The sequence below is a fragment of the Aulonocara sp. 'chitande type north' Nkhata Bay genome, linkage group LG15, assembly GCF_057382095.1.
Source record: "Aulonocara sp. 'chitande type north' Nkhata Bay isolate Kocher_YH1m ecotype deep benthic linkage group LG15, A_spYH_male_GT1.1, whole genome shotgun sequence".
Lineage (NCBI taxonomy): Eukaryota > Metazoa > Chordata > Actinopteri > Cichliformes > Cichlidae > Aulonocara > Aulonocara sp. 'chitande type north' Nkhata Bay.
The window spans coordinates 7,635,051-7,658,781 of NC_141358.1; the positions used below are offsets into that span (position 1 = coordinate 7,635,051).

General features: G+C 39.4%; 2 protein-coding genes across 2 annotated transcripts; both read left to right on the forward strand.

Moving 5' to 3' along the window:
- Positions 1-194: 194 nt before the first annotated feature.
- On the forward strand, positions 195-8,567 carry ccnc (cyclin C). The gene is made up of 12 exons (XM_086264172.1): positions 195-353; positions 706-812; positions 995-1,079; positions 1,305-1,374; positions 1,477-1,528; positions 1,632-1,687; positions 2,996-3,031; positions 3,122-3,213; positions 3,316-3,383; positions 3,480-3,559; positions 4,093-4,211; positions 6,881-8,567. The coding sequence occupies exons 1-12, from the start codon at positions 322-324 to the stop codon at positions 6,933-6,935; spliced, it is 852 nt and encodes a 283-aa protein (XP_086120298.1). The 5' UTR covers positions 195-321; the 3' UTR covers positions 6,936-8,567.
- A 930-nt stretch (positions 8,568-9,497) lies between these two features.
- Positions 9,498-20,438, forward strand: faxca (failed axon connections homolog, metaxin like GST domain containing a). Its single transcript, XM_086264125.1, has 6 exons — positions 9,498-9,970; positions 13,120-13,255; positions 13,436-13,632; positions 13,724-13,941; positions 14,574-14,690; positions 15,629-20,438. Exons 1-6 carry the CDS (start codon positions 9,711-9,713, stop codon positions 15,931-15,933), a joined length of 1,233 nt encoding a protein of 410 aa, XP_086120251.1. The 5' UTR covers positions 9,498-9,710; the 3' UTR covers positions 15,934-20,438.
- Positions 20,439-23,731: the final 3,293 nt, after the last annotated feature.

The window sequence follows — 23,731 nt, forward strand, 5'->3', positions numbered from 1 at the left end:
CTGTAAATGGTAACTGTATCATTAACACAATGATATTGACTGGACATGGACTGCTTGAGTCCTTTGAATAATGTTACTTTATTCAAATTAATTATCAATTATTTAAAACTCAAATCAACACTGTCTGAAGAAAAAAAATCCCACTTTTGACATTTTAAAGGATTTTAAATACAATCCGGAACCATCCCCTTTCGTTTTCCGGAAGGTTTTTGATGTTACTCTAGCTTCTGCTTAGCCTAACTACTTTCCGTCTGGTATTCACTCCTTTGCAAGCGAGTAATATCAGTTTAAAGCTTACTTCTCTACCTCAGCTGCTACGATATGGCGGGGAATTTTTGGCAGAGTTCTCATTAGTAAGTTTTTATTAAAACTTCGACATGTTACGGTTTTGTTTATGAATTCGCCTTCTTTGTTGTGAGGCCTAGCTGTGTTTGCGGATGCATCGTATGACGACGCTAACAGTTTCTCCTAAACTGCTGCTAGGATCTAAAATAGTCAATATAAATAAGACCGAAAGAAAACTCAGTAAGATTGTATATGCCATAAAACGTAATCATGCAAGCGTTCTGTTATGTTGTCAGCGACACCAGAGCCGGCGGCTAAAGCTTAGCTTTATGTTGTTATTGTTGTCTTGCCTGCTAGCTTCATTGCTCACGTTTTGACGTCTAAGCGGTTTAAAACAATATTGTTTCATGTATTTGTCAGTCTGCAGTGGGTCCTGGATAAGCAGGACCTGATGAAAGAGCGCCAGAAGGACCTGAAGTTTCTCACAGAAGAGGAGTACTGGAAGCTACAGATTTTCTTTGCCAATGGTATTTGTTATATTTGGCTGATAGTAATTGATAGCCTACCAAGTTATGTTGGTATTGTTCGTGTAAGCTGTGTTTGCTTAAGAAAAAAACATCTCCAGGCTTAACAGTTATTTATAGCCAATCTATATTGGTATAATAAAATGCGCTATACCTCTTTTCATATTTAATTCTGTGTCTTTCAGTGATCCAGGCTTTAGGTGAACACCTGAAGCTGCGTCAGCAGGTCATTGCTACTGCAACTGTTTACTTTAAACGCTTCTATGCCAGGTAAACGGATCCCATCCAAATAGACTAAAAATCTTATTTTTATACTCCTGTGGGAGTGGCAGTGAAATGTGTCCATATACTCCATTCAAAAACATATATCATTCAATATAAAATGTTTTAGGTTATTGTGTTCAGTTTTTTAAATAGTTGTTTTTATTATTATTTTTTTTTTACTTTAATACCTACTACTCAAACAAATAATTTTCTTTGTCTTCTTCTATGTAGGTATTCTCTGAAAAGTATAGATCCAGTTCTCATGGCTCCTACCTGTGTTTTCCTGGCTTCTAAAGTTGAGGTATGAGTGTTTCTGTGCTGCCACGAAGCCTCGAAGTTCCTTACTGTCTTTAAGGTTCCCACTTATTAACTGATCTGATCTTAATCATTTTTGTCCTTTTAGGAATTTGGAGTTGTATCCAACACCAGGCTGATCTCTGCAGCAACATCTGTGTGTAAGTGACTGTGTTCAGCAACATATTCTTTAAATTTAAAAATAAATGTGTTTTTTCTCCTGCAGTGTAGGTTGTATAATGCTGTTTTATTTTTCTCAAACAGTGAAAACAAGATTTTCCTTTGCCTTTCCAAAGGAGTTCCCCTACAGAATGAATCATGTAAGTAAAATATCCTTGCGGAAGTTAATATAACAGGCACAGCATCATAATATAAAGAGGTAAAGTGATCTTTTTTATGACAGTCAAAAATACCGTTTTGAGTTTTGATGGTAAATTGCACAGGACAGAAAGAGTTGAGGACATTAGACATGAAAAACATTTAAGTTGTTGTCTTATGTACATGATATTTTAGTAAAGCAGAGATTGAGGAAAAAATGGACAGAATTCAATTGATCTGAAAAGTTATTTATTAACCGCCATGCCGCTTTACAACATAACAAGAACCTTTTACTCTATATCACAGTGTCATGGCATTAATGTCTATTAATATGTGAGATTCCCCAGCTAATGTTCACACCCTTGTGATGAAAACTCAGTTACTCTGAGAGATAGCATTGTACTGTGTGCTACAGTACGCACAGTTGTTGTGCACAGCATCTCACATTGTGGTGGCAAATGCAGTGAGCTGCCACAAGATTATTTATCTAGCATCACTGCAGGGTTTCCGGGACATCACCAGCACAGCTTTGACATGCCCTCTGACCAGAAAAGTGTGTAAATTATTATTTATAGAGGGCCACTGCAAAGTGATAAAAGGAGGGAGTGGTTCACACAGCAGGGAGGGAATTTGCAAGGTGATGCTACTCATAAACATAAATTTTTGTGTCTGCTTTTGCAGACATAGTAAAAGAGAATGATGGAGTAGCACACAGACAGTTCTAAACAAAAAGCGGTGTAGATTGTGAGCAGTCTAATATTTGCTGGTGGAGTTTTTATCAGAAGTTTAATTATTTCTAATTGTGCTACAAGTGACTGCTTATCTATTTGAATGTTTACTAAACCATAAAAATTCAAGAACGGGTAGCTTAACTTCCTCAAGTTATAAGTCAGAGAAAATAAACAAAGAGGGATAAATAAAATTGTTATTTTGCATGTTAATTGAGAAATTTTGGAATTGCTTTATTAATTATTATATATACACTGTATGTATGTATGTATATATATATATATATATATATATATATATATATATATATATATATATATATACACACACACACACACACTATGTCACGTATGTTGAATAGTATTTAAAAGCTTTGCAAGCTTTTAAAGGTGTATAATATATTATACTGTCCAGATGGTCTTCTCTCAGATGTCTTGGTTTTTAAGCATTTTTAATTTGTTTTGTGAGTAAGTTATCTCTGTAAGAAGCTGCCATGTGTTTTCTTTGGAGTCTTCTCTGAACTAGTTTATGTTGCCATGCATGTTGTGTCCTAAACCCAGTCCTGCTTTGTGTATTTACAGATATTAGAATGTGAATTTTACCTTTTGGAGCTGATGGTAAGTACAGAAAGATTTGTGTCTTTAGTGCTGGCTTGACTGAGTGTTGTGTTACTGATTTATTGATGTAATGTTTTTCTATGTTTTCAGGACTGTTGCCTGATTGTGTACCACCCCTACAGACCACTGTTGCAGTATGTGCAGGATATGGGACAGGAGGACATGCTGCTGCCTCTGGCCTGGTACGATACCATCTGCTTGACATTTGTCGCTTTTGTTTATTCGATTTAGTTGTTTTTGTGTGTCCTCACTCTGTGCCTGCCCTGCCAATGTCTCTTTACCAGGCGAATTGTGAATGACACGTACAGGACAGATTTGTGTCTGCTCTACCCTCCCTTCATGATCGCCCTGGGTAAGACTTGTACCCATGCATTTCAGATTGTTCTCTAATATAGTTACTGATTTTAAATAAGCTTTAACCTGATCAGTTTTTCTTTTCCTCCCACAGCCTGTCTGCATGTTGCCTGTGTGGTGCAGCAGAAAGATGCCAGACAGTGGTTTGCAGAGCTCTCGGTCGACATGGACAAAGTCAGTTTGATATCAGTTTCAGTGTTGTAGAGTTTTACCCATTCGTACTTAGCCTCATAACATATAGCAACTTGAGGTTCCACACATTGTGATATGGCAGGCACATTGTTGCCTGTTTAAATCAAGTTTTTACATCTTTATTCTCACTTTGCCACCATTAACTGCTGATGAGTTATCTGCGTTTAAGTAGCACGAGGTCATGAGATTGACCTAGTTATTAAAATCACTGCTATCCTTTTATGTACTGTATGTGTATGTGCTAGTAATATTTTGTGCTCAAATATTAACCACATAAAGTGATATTTTTGCTATGGATTTGAGCATGTAACATACTGACACAGACGGATCATGTCATTCACTTCATGTATATGATTTTACATAAGAAAATGTTCATTTTGTTCAATGACTACTGTATATTTTACTTACAGGAAAATGACCCATTTTACTTTGATTTAACATTTGTGAGTTTTCATTACTGATGTTGCGTTGCCTCACGTTGTCTTGTGTTTTTTGTGTGTCTATTTTTTGTAAAGATCCTGGAGATTATCCGTGTCATTCTGAAGCTGTATGACCAGTGGAAAAATTTTGATGATAGAAAGGAGATAGCTGCTGTCCTAAATAAGATGCCAAAACCCAAACCACCTCCAAACAGGTATGTAGTGTACTTGTTTCTTTCTCTTTAAAAAAAAAAAATCCTATATTTTAAAACACACAGGACAGATTAAGTAGAGTAAAATATCAATCATATATATTTCACCTCTGTAATATTCTTGATATTTAAATTGAGCCATTTGTGTATATATTTTAGCTATTTTTTATATTTTGTAAACTTCGTAATATATTGTATAATTTAATTAGTTTAGTCTGTTACTGTTATTGTTTTGGAGCAACTGTAACTCACATAATTTGCTTAGGGATTATTAAAGTATTCTGATTCTTACAAACCAATTTATAAAAGAAGTTGGGAGGTTAGACCTTTGTGCAAATAAAACAAAAATGCAAGGATTTGGTGCAAAAACAGAGATTTTGATAAAGTGGTTTGATCAACACAGTTTTAGTTTTAACATCTGGTTTGTTGCCGCTACATATTTTCAGTGTTTAAGTGATTTTGAAATGACTTTTATCTCAGTTCATGTGTACATTTTACAGTGTTTTTCCTTTTTTATGCAATTTTTTTTTTTTTAATAATGTGAACAACACAGTGCTGCCTGTACAGTGGCTTGCAAAAGTATTCGGCCCCCTTGAACTTTCCCACATTTTGTCACATTACAGCCACAAACATGAATCAATTTTATTGGAATTCCATGTGAAAGACCAACACAAAGTGGTGTACACGTAACAAGTGGAACAAAAATCATACATGATTCCAAACATGTTTTACAAATAAATAACTGAAAAGTGGGGTGTGCGTAATTATTCAGCCCCCTTTGGTCTGAGTGCAGTCAGTTGCCCATAGACTGCCTGATGAGTGCTAATGGCTAAATAGAGTGCACCTGTGTGTAATCTAATGTCAGTACAAATACAGCTGCTCTGTGACGCCCTCAGAGGTTGTCTAAGAGAATATTGGGAGCAACAAAACCATGAACTCCAAAGAACACACCAGACAGGTCAGGGATAAAGTTATTGAGAAATTTAAATCAGGCTTAGGCTACAAAAAGATTTCCCAAGCCTTGAACATCCCACGGAGCACTGATCAAGCGATCATTCAGAAATGGAAGGAGTATGGCACAACTGTAAACCTACCAAGACAAGGCCGTCCACCTAAACTCACAGGCCGAACAAGGAGAGCGCTGATCAGAAATGCAGCCAAGAGGCCCATGGTGACTCTGGACGAGCTGCAGAGATCTACAGCTCAGGTGGGGGAATCTGTCCATAGGACAGCTATTAGTCGTGCACTGCACAAAGTTGGCCTTTATGGAAGAGTGGCAAGAAGAAAGCCATTGTTAACAGAAAACCATGAGAAGTCCCGTTTGCAGTTTGCCACAAGCCATGTGGGGGACACAGCAAACATGTGGAAGAAGGTGCTCTGGTCAGATGAGACCAAAATGGAACTTTTTGGCCAAAATGCAAAACGCTATGTGTGGCGGAAAACTAACACTGCACATCACTCTGAACACACCATCCCCACTGTCAAATATGGTGGTGGCAGCATCATGCTCTGGGGGTGCTTCTCTTCAGCAGGGACAGGAAAGCTGGTCAGATTTGATGGGAAGATGGATGGAGCCAAATACAGGGCAATCTTGGAAGAAAACCTCTTGGAGTCTGCAAAAGACTTGAGACTGGGGCGGAGGTTTACCTTCCAGCAGGACAACGACCCTAAACATAAAGCCAGGACAACAATGGAATGGTTTAAAACAAAACATATCCATGTGTTAGAACGGCCCAGTCAAAGTCCAGATCTAAATCCAATCCAGAATCTGTAGCAAGATCTGAAAACTGCTGTTCACAAACGCTGCCCATCTAATCTGACTGAGCTGGAGCTGTTTTGCAAAAAACAATGGGCAAGGATTTCAGTCTCTGGATGTGCAAAGCTGGTTGAGACATACCCTAAAAGACTGGCAGCTGTAATTGCAGCAGAAGGTGGTTCTACAAAGTATTGACTCAGGGGGCTGAATAATTACGCACACCCCACTTTTCAGTTATTTATTTGTAAAAAATGTTTGGAATCATGTATGATTTTCGTTCCACTTCTCACGTGTACGCCACTTTGTACCGAATACTTTTGCAAGCCACTGTAGTTAGTGTCATACTGACGTAACACTGACATGGGGATTTCCATGTTAGAGGTGGCTGAAAAGATGGAGATGATTAAAAAATAGTCTCAGGTGAAAATGATTGTAGACGGTTGTCTCATCAGAATCTGTATTATTTTTTTTATTTATTTTTTTTAAATTGCCACGTTTGTACACAAACGAGGATTTGTCTTGGGTGTCATGGTACAAAAAAAAATAAATCAAACTGTGGTACAGAAATGGAATATATGGTGTTTACAGTATCTTTAAATATTATTATTAATCCTCATAACAGGAAAAAAATGTATGTATGTATGTATGTACGTATGTACGTACGTACGCTAACTACCGACAGATATTAGAATAGAAATTAAGAAATATGTAAAGGTTGTGCAAAGTGTAGGTAGAAAATTACTGTACATGTGAAGATGAGGTTTGAGCTTCTTTTCTCTGGAAATGGTTTCACAAGTTAATTGTTTTTAATTGCTGTGGGTCTGCTTTCATTAGTACAGTATGTTCTTGTACACTTGGACTTCTCACAGTCTATCTCAGTGACCTGTATGCACTTCATTTTTCTCTCTGTCTGCAGTGAGAGTGATCAGAGCTCCAATGGGAACCAGAGCAACTCCTACAGTCAGTCTTAGCATGCCGTCTGTATTTCCGTGGGAATCCATAATGTCGACGTGGAGGATCTTCTTGTAATGTCACAGTGCAACCATTACAGTGTCACTTGGAAACAGTCACAATAATCAGAAATTTGATCCTCAATCAACCCCCACTCCCCAACAAACTGAGTGTCTTTACCTTTTCCTCCTTGTCTGATCATTATGGGTTTGTGGACTGAGCGAGAAACACGGAAATGCCTGCAGTGAACAGCAAATCGAATACAACAAGCCATGACGTTGTCTCGATTAGGCTCCAACTTGAAACGAACTTAAAAGCCAAGGAACATTTTGGGGGTGGAAGGGAATGTAGGGGGAACAGATGTAATGGTTCAGTAGACACTCGTCATTGTGATGATCCTGACATCCTTGAACAGTCCAGAGGAGTGAGTGTTTACACGTCGAGCTCCGTGGGATTTGAAAAAACAAAACTTGATCACGAGCACTGTGCGTGCATGTCTGTGTCTGTGTGTACTACATGTGAGCGGCCACTCTGGGTGGGTTTTAATTCCTCAGGGATTGCAGTAGACTTTTTTTTTTTTTCCTGTTAATTGATTTTGAGCTTACAGGGTGGATCTTATTGGTTATCACCCTGTTCAGCTGTGATGGGATGCACCTGCCCTGTTAAGTGTCTCTGCTGGCTGATTGGTAAACTGTGGCTGGAGAAATGCCAAGAGAAGCTCCTCATGAGGGCACAAATGAGCTCTTTGAATACAAGAATTTACTGTTTTGAATTATGACAACCCACCAACCCCCACCTCCTTGTAAATAGCCTTATGATACTTTTCTTTTATCTTTCATGCTTTTGCTTATATAAGAAAAGTTTAATGGAAATCATGAGCTGGTTTGTGCTTCAGATAAAAGTGCCCCTGTTTGTTTTTATAGTAAATATTTTTTCCATTTACCCTACTTTAGTTGTATAGTGCATTATCTAACACTTTTTTTGTTTTTGGAAAAACCTTTGCTTTTAATTTGTCAAGGAACATATTTTTTTAAATGTTTATCTGCAAAGTTTTGGTTGTACCTTATTTTAATTTACTCTATTCCCTGAATTTAATCACTGAGTTGTGGCAATATGTGTGTGTAAATGTCTCTATATTTTTGTGATGTAATACAGCGGAAGCTGTGTGTGTGGCTGTACTTAAAACAAGGTGCTTGAAAGCCTTACAAAATAAAAGCTGCTGGTTAAAGAGAGAACCCCTCATGAAAGCACATTGTCCCATTCAGGTGAACTGCATAGTGTGCTGCTATTGTTGCTTATTATTATTATTTTTCTTTCAGGCCTTTTCTTTTTTTTTTCCTTTAAAAAAAGAAAGAAAAACAGATGTGGCACGGTGCCCTCTGGCCTTTTTCCTGCCATTCAACTCCTCTATTGTTGGTGTCCACTTTAAAATAGGGTGTGATCCTATGATCCTACATGGATATATCTAGTTCTAGTTAAAGAACAAAGAAAATGTTATTTTAAGGCTCATTTCGAAGCTCAGTTATGGTAATAAAGTCTATTGTGTATTGTCTACTTAACAAAGTGGGCCTTCGTTTTTGTGTAATGCACATTGAGGCCTCTTCCAGCATGTTACAAAAGTCATAGGAAATCCTTTTTACCAACAGCAGTGTCTGCTCAGAGCAGGGGCTGTGGTGGGACCCCTAGTGTTGATTACAAAGAGTGACAGCTGACATGTACTGGTAGAAAATTCGGAATGTGCACAGCCTGGGGCTCCAAGTGGCGACATTAAAAATGAGGATAAATTGTACGTTATGATTATGAAAATGAAGCACTGAAGGTGCAGTAAACTCTGGTAGTTGACGCCTTCGGGGTACAGTCAGTTCCCGTGACGTCGCTTTAGCTGCATAAGGGCAGCGGAGGTAGTATGGCAAGCTATGTGATGTCTCCTTCAAAATAAAGGTCTAAAGTCAAGATTACACATGAACTGACAAAATGCGGAAGCAAAACTATTTTTAAGTGCTTCTTCAGGAGTACTTAATCATAACCTTAACGTAAAGTCTGTGACAAATCTGTTGGCAACCGCACCGACAAGGAATTAAGTTTAAAATAAGTGTAACCCCAAAGAATTAATCATGGTCAAAAGATACAAAAGCCTGTTTGAAGTTCGACTTTTAAAGCTACTACGCTTCAGTAAACTTGAAACAAATCTTCATATTTTCTCATTCTCTGTGGCACACCTGTTCATTTTTGTGACCTTTTATTGCCACAAATATTGTGCTGTTTCTAATATTTTTATTAGCACTGTTGCCTCATTTATAAGAGTTTTATCTGTTTTAAAAGGTTAGATACAAAGTATTGTCAAAAGGGAAGGAATTTTGTCCTGTTGCCACTCATTCATTTGGCTGTCCACCAGTAAAGTAGCCTTATTATTTTGTAGTAGTTTAATAATGGTTTGTATTTAGCTTTGGATTTATCTATTTTTGTTCGGCACTTTTCTTGACATTACTCGAATTATTTTGCAAAGGATGACCCGCAAATCCACTTTTATATTGAAAACATAACCGGAAACCCTTTTGTGTTTCACTTACTCTTGACAGTAATTATAAAAAGGGGGACATAACCTGGGAGCTCCGAGCGGGCTTCAGAGAAAGTCAACCCCGCTACGGGGACGGGCTCCGGGCGGGATGCTTGTGTCCGGTCGGCTGGTCCTCGTGCCGTCGCCTCTCACCTGCATCCGCGTGCACCCATGAAGCCCCCGCTGATGAAGCTCTTGGCTGCCAGGGTGAGGCGGAAAGTGGCCAGAGACAGAGAGCATGTACTGGCGTGTCGGGTTCGCCTGGACTCGGTCGTGTGTGGCTGATCTCGGACCGAACCAGAGCCTCTCCTCCGGTCTGCTGGGGTCCGATGATCAGCTCTCGTTTTACGGGTACATCATCGCATACCCACTGCAGGACTGCGGCGGGATCATGTCAGCTTTGGGCTCGGACTCGTGGTGGCGGAAAACACTGTATTTGACCGGAGGGGCTCTGCTCGCTGCCGCTGCTTATCTGCTGCACGAACTGCTGGCCATCAGGTACCAACAACAACAACAACACAGGGACTGCCAGAGAGAGGCAGACCTCAGGATCCCTGTACGCAGGCCTCCCAGGCCAGAGCACAATCCGTGTGGATTTGATCTGCTCATATTTTCACTCCAAAGCTGTATTTTCCACTGAGGTCTGATATTACTTAATCTCGTCTGATTGGGCTGGGTGAGAGTGGAGACGGGGGAGAAGGAGTCGTGAGTGGGGGTGGGGGTGTTGTGATGTAACGGAACCTCCACCCCTTGAGCTTCCTCCTCATAAACACACACATATTAGGGGAGATTTCCATCTTCGCTAGCTTATTTCTGTGATTAGTGATATGATAATAGTTTATTAGTGTTATTGTATGTCCGTGTGCTACCACGGCCTTCACATAGCTCTGCTGCCAAATGAAAGGACATTAGAGGCAGTAGGTCGCTTTCATTAGTCTCTGCTAGAAGGACGAGGGAGGTGATGGAGGTTAACACTCCCGCTGGTGTTTAGGTCCAGTCTAAACGCTGCAGTGGTGTGTCGGTCTTTTATAACCTCTGATGTAAACACCTTGAATCATGAAGGTTGCGGGAGGGGATATGGTAGCTTTAAAGTAGAAAGAAGCGCTGTGTGCTTGATTATTCATTTTCAGGGTGAAAGCTTTGACTGAGCGAGTTTATTTCTTCGATTTACCCGCAGTCCAGGCCAGGGTCTGTGCTATGTTACAGTTTAAAGGGTACTTAGTGTTACTGCAAATGGCACTGACGATGTGCTTTTAAGATGAGGAAACGGAAGCTTCCTCTGCGGTTTTTTTGTTGTTGTTTTTTTGTACCTGTATGAGCGGATATGTTGCAGTTTCCCCCCTGCCTCCCTTTCTCTACATCGTCCTGTCAGCAGCCATGCGTGCTGTAGGCGATCCTCTTCTATTCTGGTGTCAGCGGCTATTTAAGCACCGCACTGAAAATAGACAGCTCCTCTGCACTCAGCCGCCTGCTTGTTTGTCGTTTCAGCACTTTACACGGCGGACAGCTCCTTGTCCTAATTCTGCATCCTCTCCGCGTGAATGTGCTGCTTTTCGTCTGGCTGTGGTTGTGGCAGTTTTGACATTAACCGGTCGGTGATTCGTTATTATAATGTTACAGTTTTCATGCAGACAGCCCACGTGATGCACATACTTACGACCTTTTCATTTTCATTTTTTATTTTGCTGACGAAAGCAAGAGAGTAACTTAGTAAAAACTAAAGCAGGAGGACATTAACTGTGAGGAAATGTACTGACAGTTTCCTCAAATAATAAAAACCAGATCAGAATAATCTGGAGAGCGGAGAGCCAATCAGAACAGCCGATGAGTATGGAAGTGATTCAGTCAGAAGGTTAGAGTCGCAAATTTGATCTGGCCCCGGAAACAGTGCAGCAAAATTGCTAATTTTGGTATGATCCAATACCAAGTAAATACTGGGCCACTATTGCCGATACCAATATCAGTACCAATACTGATTTATGTAGGGGAGAGTAAGTGTGTCATGACTAATGAGACGAATCACTATCAATTTTCAAATTTTAGACCACTGAATCGCTGTGATTTTTACTTTCCACAATAATTAGTTAACACAATAAAAACACAACGTTCACCTTTTCATGGATATGAAACTGTGTTGTTGTCGTTTTTTGTTTGTTTGCTTTTTGGAAACTTTTTGGAGTGCAAATGTTCCTGTCTCTAAAGGACTTTTTTCAAGTGTGCTTTACGCTGTAAATAAATCCATGACAGTCAAAACAAAAAGGTTTCAAAAACACAATTCAGAGGGCGACATACCTTACTTAGAGGATAGAAACAGAGTATCAGCCCTCTTGTGCTAGTATCAATCCAATACCAGTTCCAGCGTTGGTATTGATGCTATCCATATTTGGATCGATCTGCCCACTACTAGGTACAGCTAGCGCCCATGACCCCCGTTTCTCACGGAAATGCAACAAAATTCTAATGCTTGGTAGGAAGAGAAGAGTAGACATATGGACATAATTTACATTTGATGTCAAGGAAAACAGGACGCTGGAAAAACTCTCAACAGTAAAAACACAACAATTTTTACACCAACATTTTTATATTTTGTCACCTGAATCAGCTTCAGATCTAGTCTGCTATAATCTTTAGATATTTGGCCAACTAAAACTAGACTGAAAGTAAAAGATTTGAAAAAAATATGGCTAAAATTAAATAAAAATGTGCTGTGCTTCTGAGACTTACCTTAACCATAAAATCTGCTAAACTACTTTAAGTCTATCTTTGTATGCTCCCCAAAACTGGCTAAATACATACACCAACCTTATTACTCTAACAATAACCACAAAAATAAGTGCTTTATGAGCAACTGTGGTGGCTATCTCCATATTTTTTTGTTCATGGACTCTTCTACAGTTGCAGTATAGTTCTTTATCTTGTAATGGGCTTTTGGCCAGACTTCGACTGTATGAAGCTAATAGCTCTTCTCCCTTTAAGGCCGCCCTCCAAGCCAGATTTCCTCTGATTGGCTGCCCTTTGTAAACCCGTGTGCCTGTGCCAAAACTGACTATTCAATGATGCCCACTCTCACTGACATCAGAGGGGCTAATAACATCAAATAATAGAAAAAACTACACTCTCTATATAGTTGATACAAAATACTTGGTTAACACTCATCCTAACTTAAATTTAAACATGGTCTAATGTTATATCAAGTGTTTGTACATCTAAGATCTAAAGATTTGTGTCATGCCGACTTCCTTTTTGTTCCCTAAAAGCGGGAACAGCCTAATTGCTTCCCTGTTTTCAGCTATAATATGAAGTAGACTACTAACAGGCGGCTATGAGGATGGTATCAGTCTTCTAATCAAAGTGAAAAGCAGGGATGTATTTGAGGCTGATAGATTGGTCTTAATCCATCATATTTACAATGTAGCATCAAGAGAAAAGGCTAAACTTCTGATGAAGAACACAATCCAAATGAAAAAATGCTGAAAACTGCAAAGGACTAAATGTCTATGTAGAAATATAGAAGACGAGTGCTATGTCCATGTATGCAGTTGACTCACACCCAACCCACACTCTACATTTTAGTGTTTAGTTGTTGTTTTTTCACAACCCTTGGAGTGTATGTGACATGCAGCTCTTTCCTTCTTTGCCTCATACAGAAAGGAGGAAGAGCTGGACTCTAAAGATGCAATCATACTCCACCAGTTCTCCAGGCCCAAAACTGGCGCCCCATCTCTGTCGCCTTTCTGCCTTAAGCTGGAGACCTACCTCCGTATGGTTGACCTGCCCTACCAGGTATGACTGTGTTTATGTGGCTGCAAAAGAAAAACAATATTTTGTCTGTTATATAATAAAATGAATTTATTAAAAATAATCTCTCCTGCAAAGGTCACTCAGTTTCTTTTGCAGCATTTACCAACCACTTTGAGAATTTTCTCATCATCTTCCCACCCCCTTTCCTTAATCCTCTTCTAGAACTACTTTGATGGGAAGCTTTCGCCGCAGGGAAAGATGCCATGGATCGAGTACAACCAGGAGCAAGTGTGTGGGACAGAATTCATCATCGACTACTTGGAGGAGAAGCTGGGCGTGAGCCTCAACAAGAGCCTGACACCCCAGGAGAAGGCCTTATCACGCGCCATCACCAAAATGGTAGATGAGCACTTCTACTGGTGAGGGACCGCTGAGATTCAAGCTGATTGTTTTTGTATTAAATGAGTGCATCTGTGTGTCTGTATATATAAATATATATGCATCTCACAGGACCATAGCTTACTGTCAGTGGGTGGACAACCTGGAGGAGACCCAGAAGATGCTGTCGGTGAGCGGTCCACTGAGTGACCTACTCAAGTGGATCCTGAGTCACCTGACAGGTGGGATAGTTAAGAGGGAGATGTATGGTCACGGGATTGGACGGTTCTCTACCGAGGAGGTGTACGCCTTAATGGAGAAGGACATGCGCACCCTGGCCACCCTGCTAGGTGAGGGTTTTTTTTCCAATTTAAAATAGTATGAGTCAGCCTATGGGCAACTGAATCTATTTAAGTATGCATTAAGGTTAGAAGTATGTTTATCCAGAAGACAAATGGATTCAAAACTTGGAATCCAGAAAATCACCCAGATTTAGATGTGGTCACATTCGAGTCTTCAGTGGGAAAACACTTTTTTTTCTTCCTTTTTTTTTGCTTTGTTTTGTAAATCTACAAATCACTTTGTATTGTGAAGCTCGATCTCAGTGTGTGTCACCATTTTGGTTGCATATTTTACCCCAGGGCCAGATCAGTGGCTTTTCAATATGCGCCTTGAGACCTATAACCAGAGACATCACTTTTGTTAGCAGCAGTAGATGGAAAAAAACTGAAGGGATTGCTGAACACTGACCTGCTGTGGTAGAAACTTAGCATTGCAATCACTGTCAAACCGGGTAGTTCATGGTAGACAATTTGCAGTTGTTTGGCCATGACAGGTGGCTTCTCAGGTTAAATGTTTTTCACTAAAGGTGTCAGTTAATCTGTTACCAGTATGTGTTTATTTATTATAAAACAGAAGAAAATGGAATTCAAGGGGGGAAAGCTTCACTGTTTGACTTATATTTTTCTGTCTGCTGTCTAAGGTGATAAGAAGTACATTATGGGCTCTAAGCTTTCAACAGTAGACGCCGCAGTGTTTGGTCACCTGGCCCCTGCTATGTGGACGCTACCGGGATCACGGCCAGAGAAGCTAATCAAAGGTGAATTCACCAGAAAGGCAGTCTACCTAATTTCAAGCAAACTTGCACTTGAGTGATGTATGTACAGTATACACAACTCCAATTCCAAAAAAGTCAGGATGATGCATAAAGTGTAAATCAAAACAGAATGCAATGATTTGCAAATCTCTCAAATCCATATTTGATTCATAATAGAACACGGGAAACATATCTAATCTTTTTCTTTCTGAATTTTTATATGAAATATAGAAATATAGAAATGTGAACTTTTGCATGTTCTAATTACACATTCAGCACAGAATTCATACATTTGAACACTATGTATGAGAGGAAAACAACACAATGTCCTTTAGCGAAAATCATAATCAACTGATGCAAGATGAGAAACATCAAAATGAAAATGAAATTCACTAAACTGTAAATCAAGTTATTTGTTTATCTAAGAGAATAAGAATAAAATTAATAATAAGAAACTCTCTGATCTTTGACTTAGAAACTTTTTTAACCTTTTCTGCTAACCTTTAAAGCTCATCAGTGCCTAAAAGGACCAATGGAAAAGTGATGAATTATCATTTTATTACTATTTATACATAAAAATCTGTTTTCTTCTTCTTTTAAATCTAAGTCATCATTACTGGAAAATAATATTTCAGTTAGGGCCACTTTAGTCAAAAGAAGGTGTTATTTCCATTAGGCAGTGCTCTATATGTGTATACACAACAGCCCAAGATGGGATTAAAATGAGCAACTGGTGTTTAGGTGGGTTGCAAAGCAGCTTGTAGGCAGGCGAGAGCAGTTGCACAGAAATCCCCAGTAAAGTGTTTCCTGAGCTATCAGCTGGCGTTGCTATTTGCTGTTTTATGGACTGTGAGATCTAATCCTATACTCACTTATATCACTGGTGTCTCAGTGAGATACCTTATGGGCGCTGTACCTACTGAGATGTTTGTTCCACCCAGGTGAGCTGATCAACCTCGCCATGTACTGCGAGCGCATCCGCCGACGATTCTGGCCCGAGTGGTTCGTCGACCTGGAGGACTTCCGCTACAACGACACCACAGAGGGCAGCGACTCGCCCTCGAAGCTCCCCGACCTCGGCCTCTACTCCCGCACGGACACTTTCCAGGACGATACGCGCTCAAACACTTTACACACTCACACGCCACAAGACCCGCCATCGTCTCAGAGTGACCCCACGGGCCACTCGCTGTACGACTCTGACATGGACACAGAGTGTTCTGAAATAGACCAGCCGAAGTGCTGACGAAACACACACACACACTTATAGTACACACTACATATAGGCACGCCGCAGGAGGGAGCTGCATCCCACCTATGTTCTACCTCTTAGAACAGAAAACAACAGGGGGGTGTATTCGGTGTTCGCCGGCCGGGACGTTGAGGGTGTAGGAGGGTAAAGTGCCAACTGTAGTGGAGGAAAGATTGCAGAACAAGGAAAAAAAGGTACAACAGAGATGAAACTGGAAAAGAAGTGAAGAGAAAAAAAAGAAATGTAGGTTTAAAAGTGAGAACTAGACGCATTCAAATCAGGAGTAAATGACGCAGTTGCCGAGAAACTCCTCCACATCAACTGCAACCACAACCTTCTACCTGTTGTCTGTTGCGTGCCCACTGTTGTCCCTCGTAGCAGCTCGCACCACCCAGCAGCGTTTTGCGTCTGTGTGTGTGAGTATTTGTGAGTGCATGTGTGTGTGTGCGTGTACCAAATGAACCTTTAATACATGAAAGGAACTGTACAGAATCCATCAGAAAGAAAACATTTCAGTGTAAATATATAAACGAATCTGACTTCATTCTCAGATTTAATAGATAAAAACTGTATTATATATGAGTATAAATAATATAGATAGGCTGGAACTATAGTATTATGTCGTCTGTCATATGGTGTAAATATTCTAGGTGTTTATCTTATTCCTACCCTGCTGGTCTAAGATCAGCTAGAGGAACCCTGTGAATTCTTTTACTGTATGTATCCGATTACAGGGATATTACAGTATTTAAACAGTTGAGAAAAGAAAAATCATAAAACATAATAGGTAGTAAACTCCCAGTTTCCATTAACATCTTGTCTAACTGAGGCAATTATTTTGCCTCCAAAAAATCCCCCAAATCTTAATGTACGCTGCTGTTTTTAGGAGATTTTACATGCATTCAAGCATTGAGCGCACGCCAAACAATCGTGTAGATATAGAGCGATAGATAGAAGACAGTCTGAATCAAAGTGCATGGCTGATTCAGGCCCATAAGTCTCTCTTAGCACCCCACATTGATAATCTTTAGCTACATTTCTTAGTAAGCCTAGTGTGATGGAACGATGTAGCTTGTTTGTCGGTGCCTCTGGCCAAATCAGCCGTGCAAGCATGTATCCAATGGATTATGGAAAAAAAGCACTTGTTTTCTTTCAGCATTTCTGTCAGAAAATGTTACGTAAAGCAATAAGAGACACAGACACAGGTTCAATTTATGCCAGGCTGTGATAATTGTGGTGTGTGATGGTAAGGAGCAGGCTCTATGTGCGCTTGTCGTTCATCAAGCGCACGTACCGACAACGTTTTGTATGCATGGAAGAAAGGGCGAAATACTATTTATGTTCCTGTGCACATTAGCCTCACATCATTTTAAAAATATTTAGCTCTAGAAGTTTGTTGTCTGTACTTACAGTCCTGGTATAAAGAAAGCACACCCTCTTTCAACTCTAAGGTCAGAAAACACGTCAGGACATATTAAAAAGTCACATGGTCTTACCAGATTCTAAAATAATGTATATATAGCCTCAGGTGAATACCAATGCATGACATATTACACTGTGTTGTTATTAAAAAAAATAAGCTGAAATGCAGAAGCAGGATGTGAATAACCAAGTATACCCCATGGTCCAGTAGCCATCTTTAAGCATCAGTAATCGGACGTAATTGTTTTCTCCATGACGGAATCAGTCTCTCACATTGTTGTGGTGAAAATCTTTTCATGTGGCTGCAACACAGACCAACATCATCACACCTCCACTCCTGTACTGGACAGTTGGTGTGACGTATTTGTGTTAATTTGCTTTGTTTGGTTTTCTCCAAACATGGTGCTGTGCATTATGGCCAAACACCTCCACTTTAGTCTCATCTGTCCAAACGGCATTGTTCCAGATGTCTTGTGATCTGTGATCTACATGTGAACTGTAATATTTAACATGCTAACTGAGGCCTGTAGAGTCTCAGATTTAGCTCTTTGTTTTTTTCAGTTTCTGTAAACACGGCACAGCCAGACTTTGGGGTGAATTTGCCAGGATGTCCACTCCTGGGACGACTGAAAAATGTTTTCCCCTTGAGATTAATCTTTCTCACTGTTGAATGACAGACTTCAAATTGTTTGGAAATCGCATTATAACTCTTCTCTATGAACTTTGCAGAAGTCTTTGCTCCTTGGCAGTGTGTTAACGCAAACAAGCGGCAAAACCTTTTCCTTTCAGAGAATTGCTCACACTTCCTGATGATCAGTTAATGAAGTGCATTTGATTAACAGCATCCGGTTGCTACTTCTGTGGAAGCAGTGAGGGTGTACACACACTGCATCTGTATTTTTGGCTTAGTTTTAGTTAAGTAAATAATGACATGGTGTAATAATGCATGTGTTATTTTTCACATCAGGTTGTAGTTACCTCATTTAAGGATCTGGTAAGGACCAGATGTGCAAAACTGTAAAACTTAGTGTGGGTGTTCTTTATTTTTCACACGACTGTACCTGAGCTAGTTAGGTGAACTCAGCAATCACAGTCAGTCCCAGACATTTTATTCGACCTGTCCTACACTCTGTCCATAACGGAGTTACAGAGTTGCTGAAACTAAAAGTTCTGTTAGGGAACTTTAGGGGAAATTACAGATCTCACAGTAAACAAATTGTGGATGTGATCAGTAATTACAGTTGGAAAAACTGTAATTTAAACCCTGATGTGAGGCCTTTAATGGGTGTATACATGATGTCAGCCAGTAAGTTACACTAAAATATATTTGGCGTAATTTTAAAAACTGCGTCTCCAGTTAGTCATTTGTCCACCAGAGAGCACTGGAAGCAATTTTTTCAAATATGCTCACAACTCCTGCTGCTCTCAGTTCTAATAACCACATTTATAGGATAACATTAAAAATGTCTTTTATGCTATAATAAGTTGTTTTTGTATGTTTGAGTTTTTCAAATGCTCAGAATTGTCTCCAAAATGTGCAAGCGTGGCTTCGTTTGTGGGGATGCTGCATGTATGTAAGACTAGAATTAAAAACAGATGTAGCATCAACTTACCTCTAATTCGAAAGAAGAAGCAACAATCCTACATAACGAAGGGAACTGATGAGGAAAGAGTCCAAAGGATGAGAGGGCTTTTTATTTATTTTTTGATCCTTAAGGCACTATTACGATTCTGATGTCATTTTAAAACCATGAGTTTGAATGTGATGATGCCTCGCTGTTGAATTCTGCTCGATAAAACAATGCCATAAGTTGCTAGTCCAAACTCTGAGTCTGATCTAAGTCTTTTGTGGGGACACAGCAGACACTGAAGCCTTTATGGGTGTGTGTATGTGTAAGTGTGTGTGTTCAGCAGCTGAATTTCAGTGGAGTAACAGACTGAAACTAAGAAGCTAATGAACTGAAAAGTTTGGTTTGGTGTCTTAAAACCCCTGGCCTGCATGCTATTGCCTTTTAATGTTAGTAGTCAGATTCAGCCTTATGGACGCTGAAGCTAAACTGTTTACTTCATACCAGTGCCAGTGTATGACTTCTGTTTTTGTATGTTACATTTATTTATATATTATATTTAGTTTATGCTATTTCTATTAATTTGTTAAGATGGCTGATGTGCTTGAATTTGATAAGCAATTCTACTTTTTTTCTACATTTTGCACTTTAGTTATGTTTACACGTGTTATGTTTCTATGTCTGAAAATCACTGTCAGACTAATGATATGCATTGGTGTATTAGTGCGCTGCTAGATTTTCTTCAGGCTTCTGCTGACATATAACTCTTATAAAAGCTACACATGTCCATCCACAGCAGTGGTTGCATGTATATCCACAACCTGGAAAGTTTTCCAGCTCATACATGCGGTTTGCTGCATGTCTGACATTTGCTGCAGACTCTGCCTTTACAAGACACAATAACTCAGCTTCACCCTGCAGTGATTTATGTTCACTTGAAGCCGAGATACCAAACTGACACTCGATCTTCTGTAAGCAGGGTGAGGTGAGTCATCCTGCTGATCGGCTGATCATCAGTGTCTCCTCTCTCCCGTGCGACTTCACCTCTGGCAGTACAAATTGCAAAAGTCCTCCTGATAAGAGTCTGTTGCCAACTCTGTCTGTCTCAGTGTTCCTCTGCATTTCGAGGTGAGAAGTCAGGGTTTAAGCCCCGCCCTGCGCGTCACAGTTCCCATTCTACCCCGATTCCTGCTTGTAGACTTGTAGAGGCCACATTGCGCTGTTGTCTTGATGTTGTGCGTGCGGAAAAACACTTGTGGTATCTTGTTGGACTGTAAATAAGTGAGCCAGAAAAAAGCCAAACTAAATATATAATTTATAAATGTATATATATATATAGATATATATATAGAAAGACAGAGAGAGTGAGATAAATGAATATGACCTGAAAGAACATGCTCTGCAAGGGTTAAAAAAAAAAGAGATTCTTATGAATGTATCATAAACAGAGATAAATGCTGTATGACAATGGATTACTTCTAATATTTCATTAAATATAACTGCCATATTTTCCTCTGGTTTTGTTTCCGTCATTGTGTGGATTGCTGCATGCATGAAAAATTAGAATATTTCTGCATGAACTGTTCAGTATCAACATGTTGAACTGGGTATACTCTGGCATATCTATCTCATAATCCCTCTCCCTCTGTGCTTGCTGCCATACGACAATACTAAGCCCACCCAACAATGCTGAAGGATTAGCTCTCTGCCCTTTTCTTTGGGCTCTAAGGGAAACAGAGAGGAAAAAGCAGGGTATAGAAAGAGAAAAGGCAAGTTGCGGGAGCACCAATGTAGAGACGGAGCGTGGGTTTGGGTGCGAAGCGGGCTTGAAAAGGGGAAGAGACAAACAGCTCGAGAACAGATGAATGATATTTGATAGCTTTGGCTGGTTGCGTTTCTGAGACCATTGTGCAAAATCCCTGGGAGATCGCTTCCACACAAGATAGGGGAGACAATTCAGGACTGACAATGACACCAGAGTATAAATCATCTCTGGTGAGTCAAAGATGGCATACAGTGTCAGAGGGAGCAGCTGTGTGTGTGTGTCTAACACGTGGCTGAATGCATGATATGTGAGGTGAGACAATGTGTGTAGTGAGAACTAAGCGTGTCTGAATGTGTGTGTGTGTGTGTGTGTGTGTGTGTGTGTGTGTGTGTGTGTGTGTGTGTGTGTGTGTGTGTGTGTGTGTGTGTGTGTGTGTGTAAAAATATGAAAAATGCAGAGGATGCCTGTAGGAGCGTGAGGGCCGGGAGGAGGGCAGATGGTCGCTTGCTGATAGGACGGAATCCAGGCAACGGGGTCCTCCAGAGAGCTGGGTTCAAACCAGGTTTACACACACACACACACACACACACACACACACACACACACACACACAAATATTCACGCTTATCTCTTTCTTTCTCTTTCAGGCACTCTCTTTTGTTGCCCCTCAACTGCACACACCAGTTTCAAGTGGTGTCAAAATAAAGGCTTGTGTATATCAAATGATAGTAAAATAAAATACAGGTGCACAGTTAGACAGATTCCTTGTTATTTTAAGGTTGATAGCAAATTATATATCTACATATTTTTTCATTTACTTTAACTTGACCTATTATTGAATATTCGAAATTACAAAAATGTGCATTGTCAGTTTGTTTAAATAAAGATATCCCAGTTCCACATTCTCAAAATGCAAAGTGTCAGAATGTTTTTAACCACCATTCACCTAGAAATTTAACACAGGTAAATAAACTTTGCCTCCATCTCCCCTTTAATTGATACTACAATAAACCTTTTTTTTTTTAGAGTATGTTTGATCAAGATTGTGGTGGAGAAATGCAGGAATCTAGTAAAATAACATAATAACTGGATCTAAAAATTAGGGGAAAATTGTGAATCTTTATAGTAAAGAAGGAATTATAATAACAATAATAATAATAATAATAATAATAATAATTTCACTCAAAAATGAGTAAAATTCAAAATCTGTATGTGTTCTTCACTTTTTACCTACTTTTTTAAATTTAATGCCATTTTTAAGCTTGTGTGTCTTCTCTTGTTCTGTAACCTCAACACATAACTAATTGCCTAATGATTATTAATGAAAATCGATGATTATGGAATAATGGACACACTGGCCTGTAAAAAATAATAATTTTGAACATCGGCATTCACCGTTCAAAAATCGACCACCTTACATTCAACTTAAGGCTCTTGAGGCTTCCTTTAAACCACCAGGTGGCGTCAGGACACTTTCCGATTTGACCACCGATCAGGCCAAGGTCTAATAAAACATACAGTACAGACACGAGGTGAACAAACCCAGTGGAGAGATGTACTGTTAAATGCATTTCTAGCTGGTGAAGGCTCGCACAGGTTCTGAAACAACAGTTTAAGCTTCATTTTTTTTGTAATTTAGACTGAAGCCACAACCTTTTAATCTCTATTTGAAAAACCCTGTCGATATGTTCTTTTTCCTTTTTTTGCACAACATTTCAGTGTTAATTTATTTGCACACGTTTCCCATTTAAACTATTTGTATATTACTTCATCGTACATGAAAATGATAAATAGGACAGGTTTATGGTTATTTTTAGTGTGCATGCTGATGGCAGCAGGCCCAGTTATACATAATAACACTATTGTTACATCAGCTTCTGTACCTCACCTGCAGTGAGGCCTATATACCTTCATTTCACATCCTTTACAGACAGGCCTGCTTTTTATTTATTTATTCATTGCCTAATAACATTTTTTTAAATTTTGCTTCGATGGTCAGAAATTTATCTCGCCGTGCTTGTCGATCACATTTCGCATTTATCCTAATAATAATAATTTGAAGTCACTTGCTGAGCATCTTCTGTAACATCCATCACACAGCAGTATCAGAGCACATCAGCGGTAGCAAACACTTCAGCGAAGCAGGTGAAACATTTTAAACAACCGAGACGAACTGATAAAATCCCCAATTTTAATGCGAGTCCGCACACAATAAAAAATACAGTTAAATGCGACTTTTTCCCCTTCTTTCTTCCACCCTGAAGCGCAATGAACGTGCAGGACTGCAGAGTTTTAGAAAACAAATACGCTTTAATGACAAAAAGCATTTAGAAATTGTGCAATCGTTGATTTCTTTTTCCTCTTCGTTTGATCACAGATTTCAGGTCACTGCTATTTTGTTTTGGTTTGCCTCTTTTTTCCCCTCCACCCATCAGAAACTCAAATTCAGCTGAAGATTAAACAGGGTGTGATTACAGTATTTTTTTTTAAATTTCACAAATATGGGGCCTTATTTTAATCGAGGGCGAATTGTTATGTAATACCTACCCATAAATAAAAAATGCCATGTGCGTATTGCAAAACGTTACATAAAAATATTGCTATGGTTATTTTTTATGATTGGCGATGAAAAGGGAGGTTATAGACCTACTTTGATGTTGTTAGGTAAGACTTATACATTCAGGTTTGTTATTTTTTTGTACACTGTCTCACATTAACAAGCTTTGGTCTATTAAAAATGTTCCTCTCCAGTCATCAGTATTCCTCAGCTTTATTTGAGTTTCCACTTTCTTTCTTTCTTTTTTTCTGTTTTATATATATATGTATATTTATTCTTCATAATTTGGTAAAAGAACCTTTTAGTGGGTTTTTCCTCCCACATACACTCCTACTATCAGATCAGGTTATCAATCACAGGATTTCAGTGGCACAAGAACACGTGTCTGTGTTTGTGCTTTGGCACAGACTGACAGAAAAGAAACTGAACATACAAACAACCAAACGAACGAACGAACGAAGCAATACAAAAACGAATGAA

What these genes read in the sequence shown, in the direction of transcription:
- ccnc (XM_086264172.1), top strand. Translation starts at nt 322, where the DNA reads ATGGCGGGGAATTTTTGGCAGAGTTCTCATTA. An exon ending in TCCCCTACAGAATGAATCAT is followed by an intron (nt 1,688 to 2,995) that starts GTAAGTAAAATA and finishes GTGTATTTACAG; the next exon opens with ATATTAGAATGTGAATTTTA. An exon ending in ATGCTGCTGCCTCTGGCCTG is followed by an intron (nt 3,214 to 3,315) that starts GTACGATACCAT and finishes TCTCTTTACCAG; the next exon opens with GCGAATTGTGAATGACACGT.
- faxca (XM_086264125.1), top strand. Translation starts at nt 9,711, where the DNA reads ATGTACTGGCGTGTCGGGTTCGCCTGGACTCGGTCGTGTGTGGCTGAT. An exon ending in TGGTTGACCTGCCCTACCAG is followed by an intron (nt 13,256 to 13,435) that starts GTATGACTGTGT and finishes ATCCTCTTCTAG; the next exon opens with AACTACTTTGATGGGAAGCT. An exon ending in CACCCTGGCCACCCTGCTAG is followed by an intron (nt 13,942 to 14,573) that starts GTGAGGGTTTTT and finishes CTGCTGTCTAAG; the next exon opens with GTGATAAGAAGTACATTATG.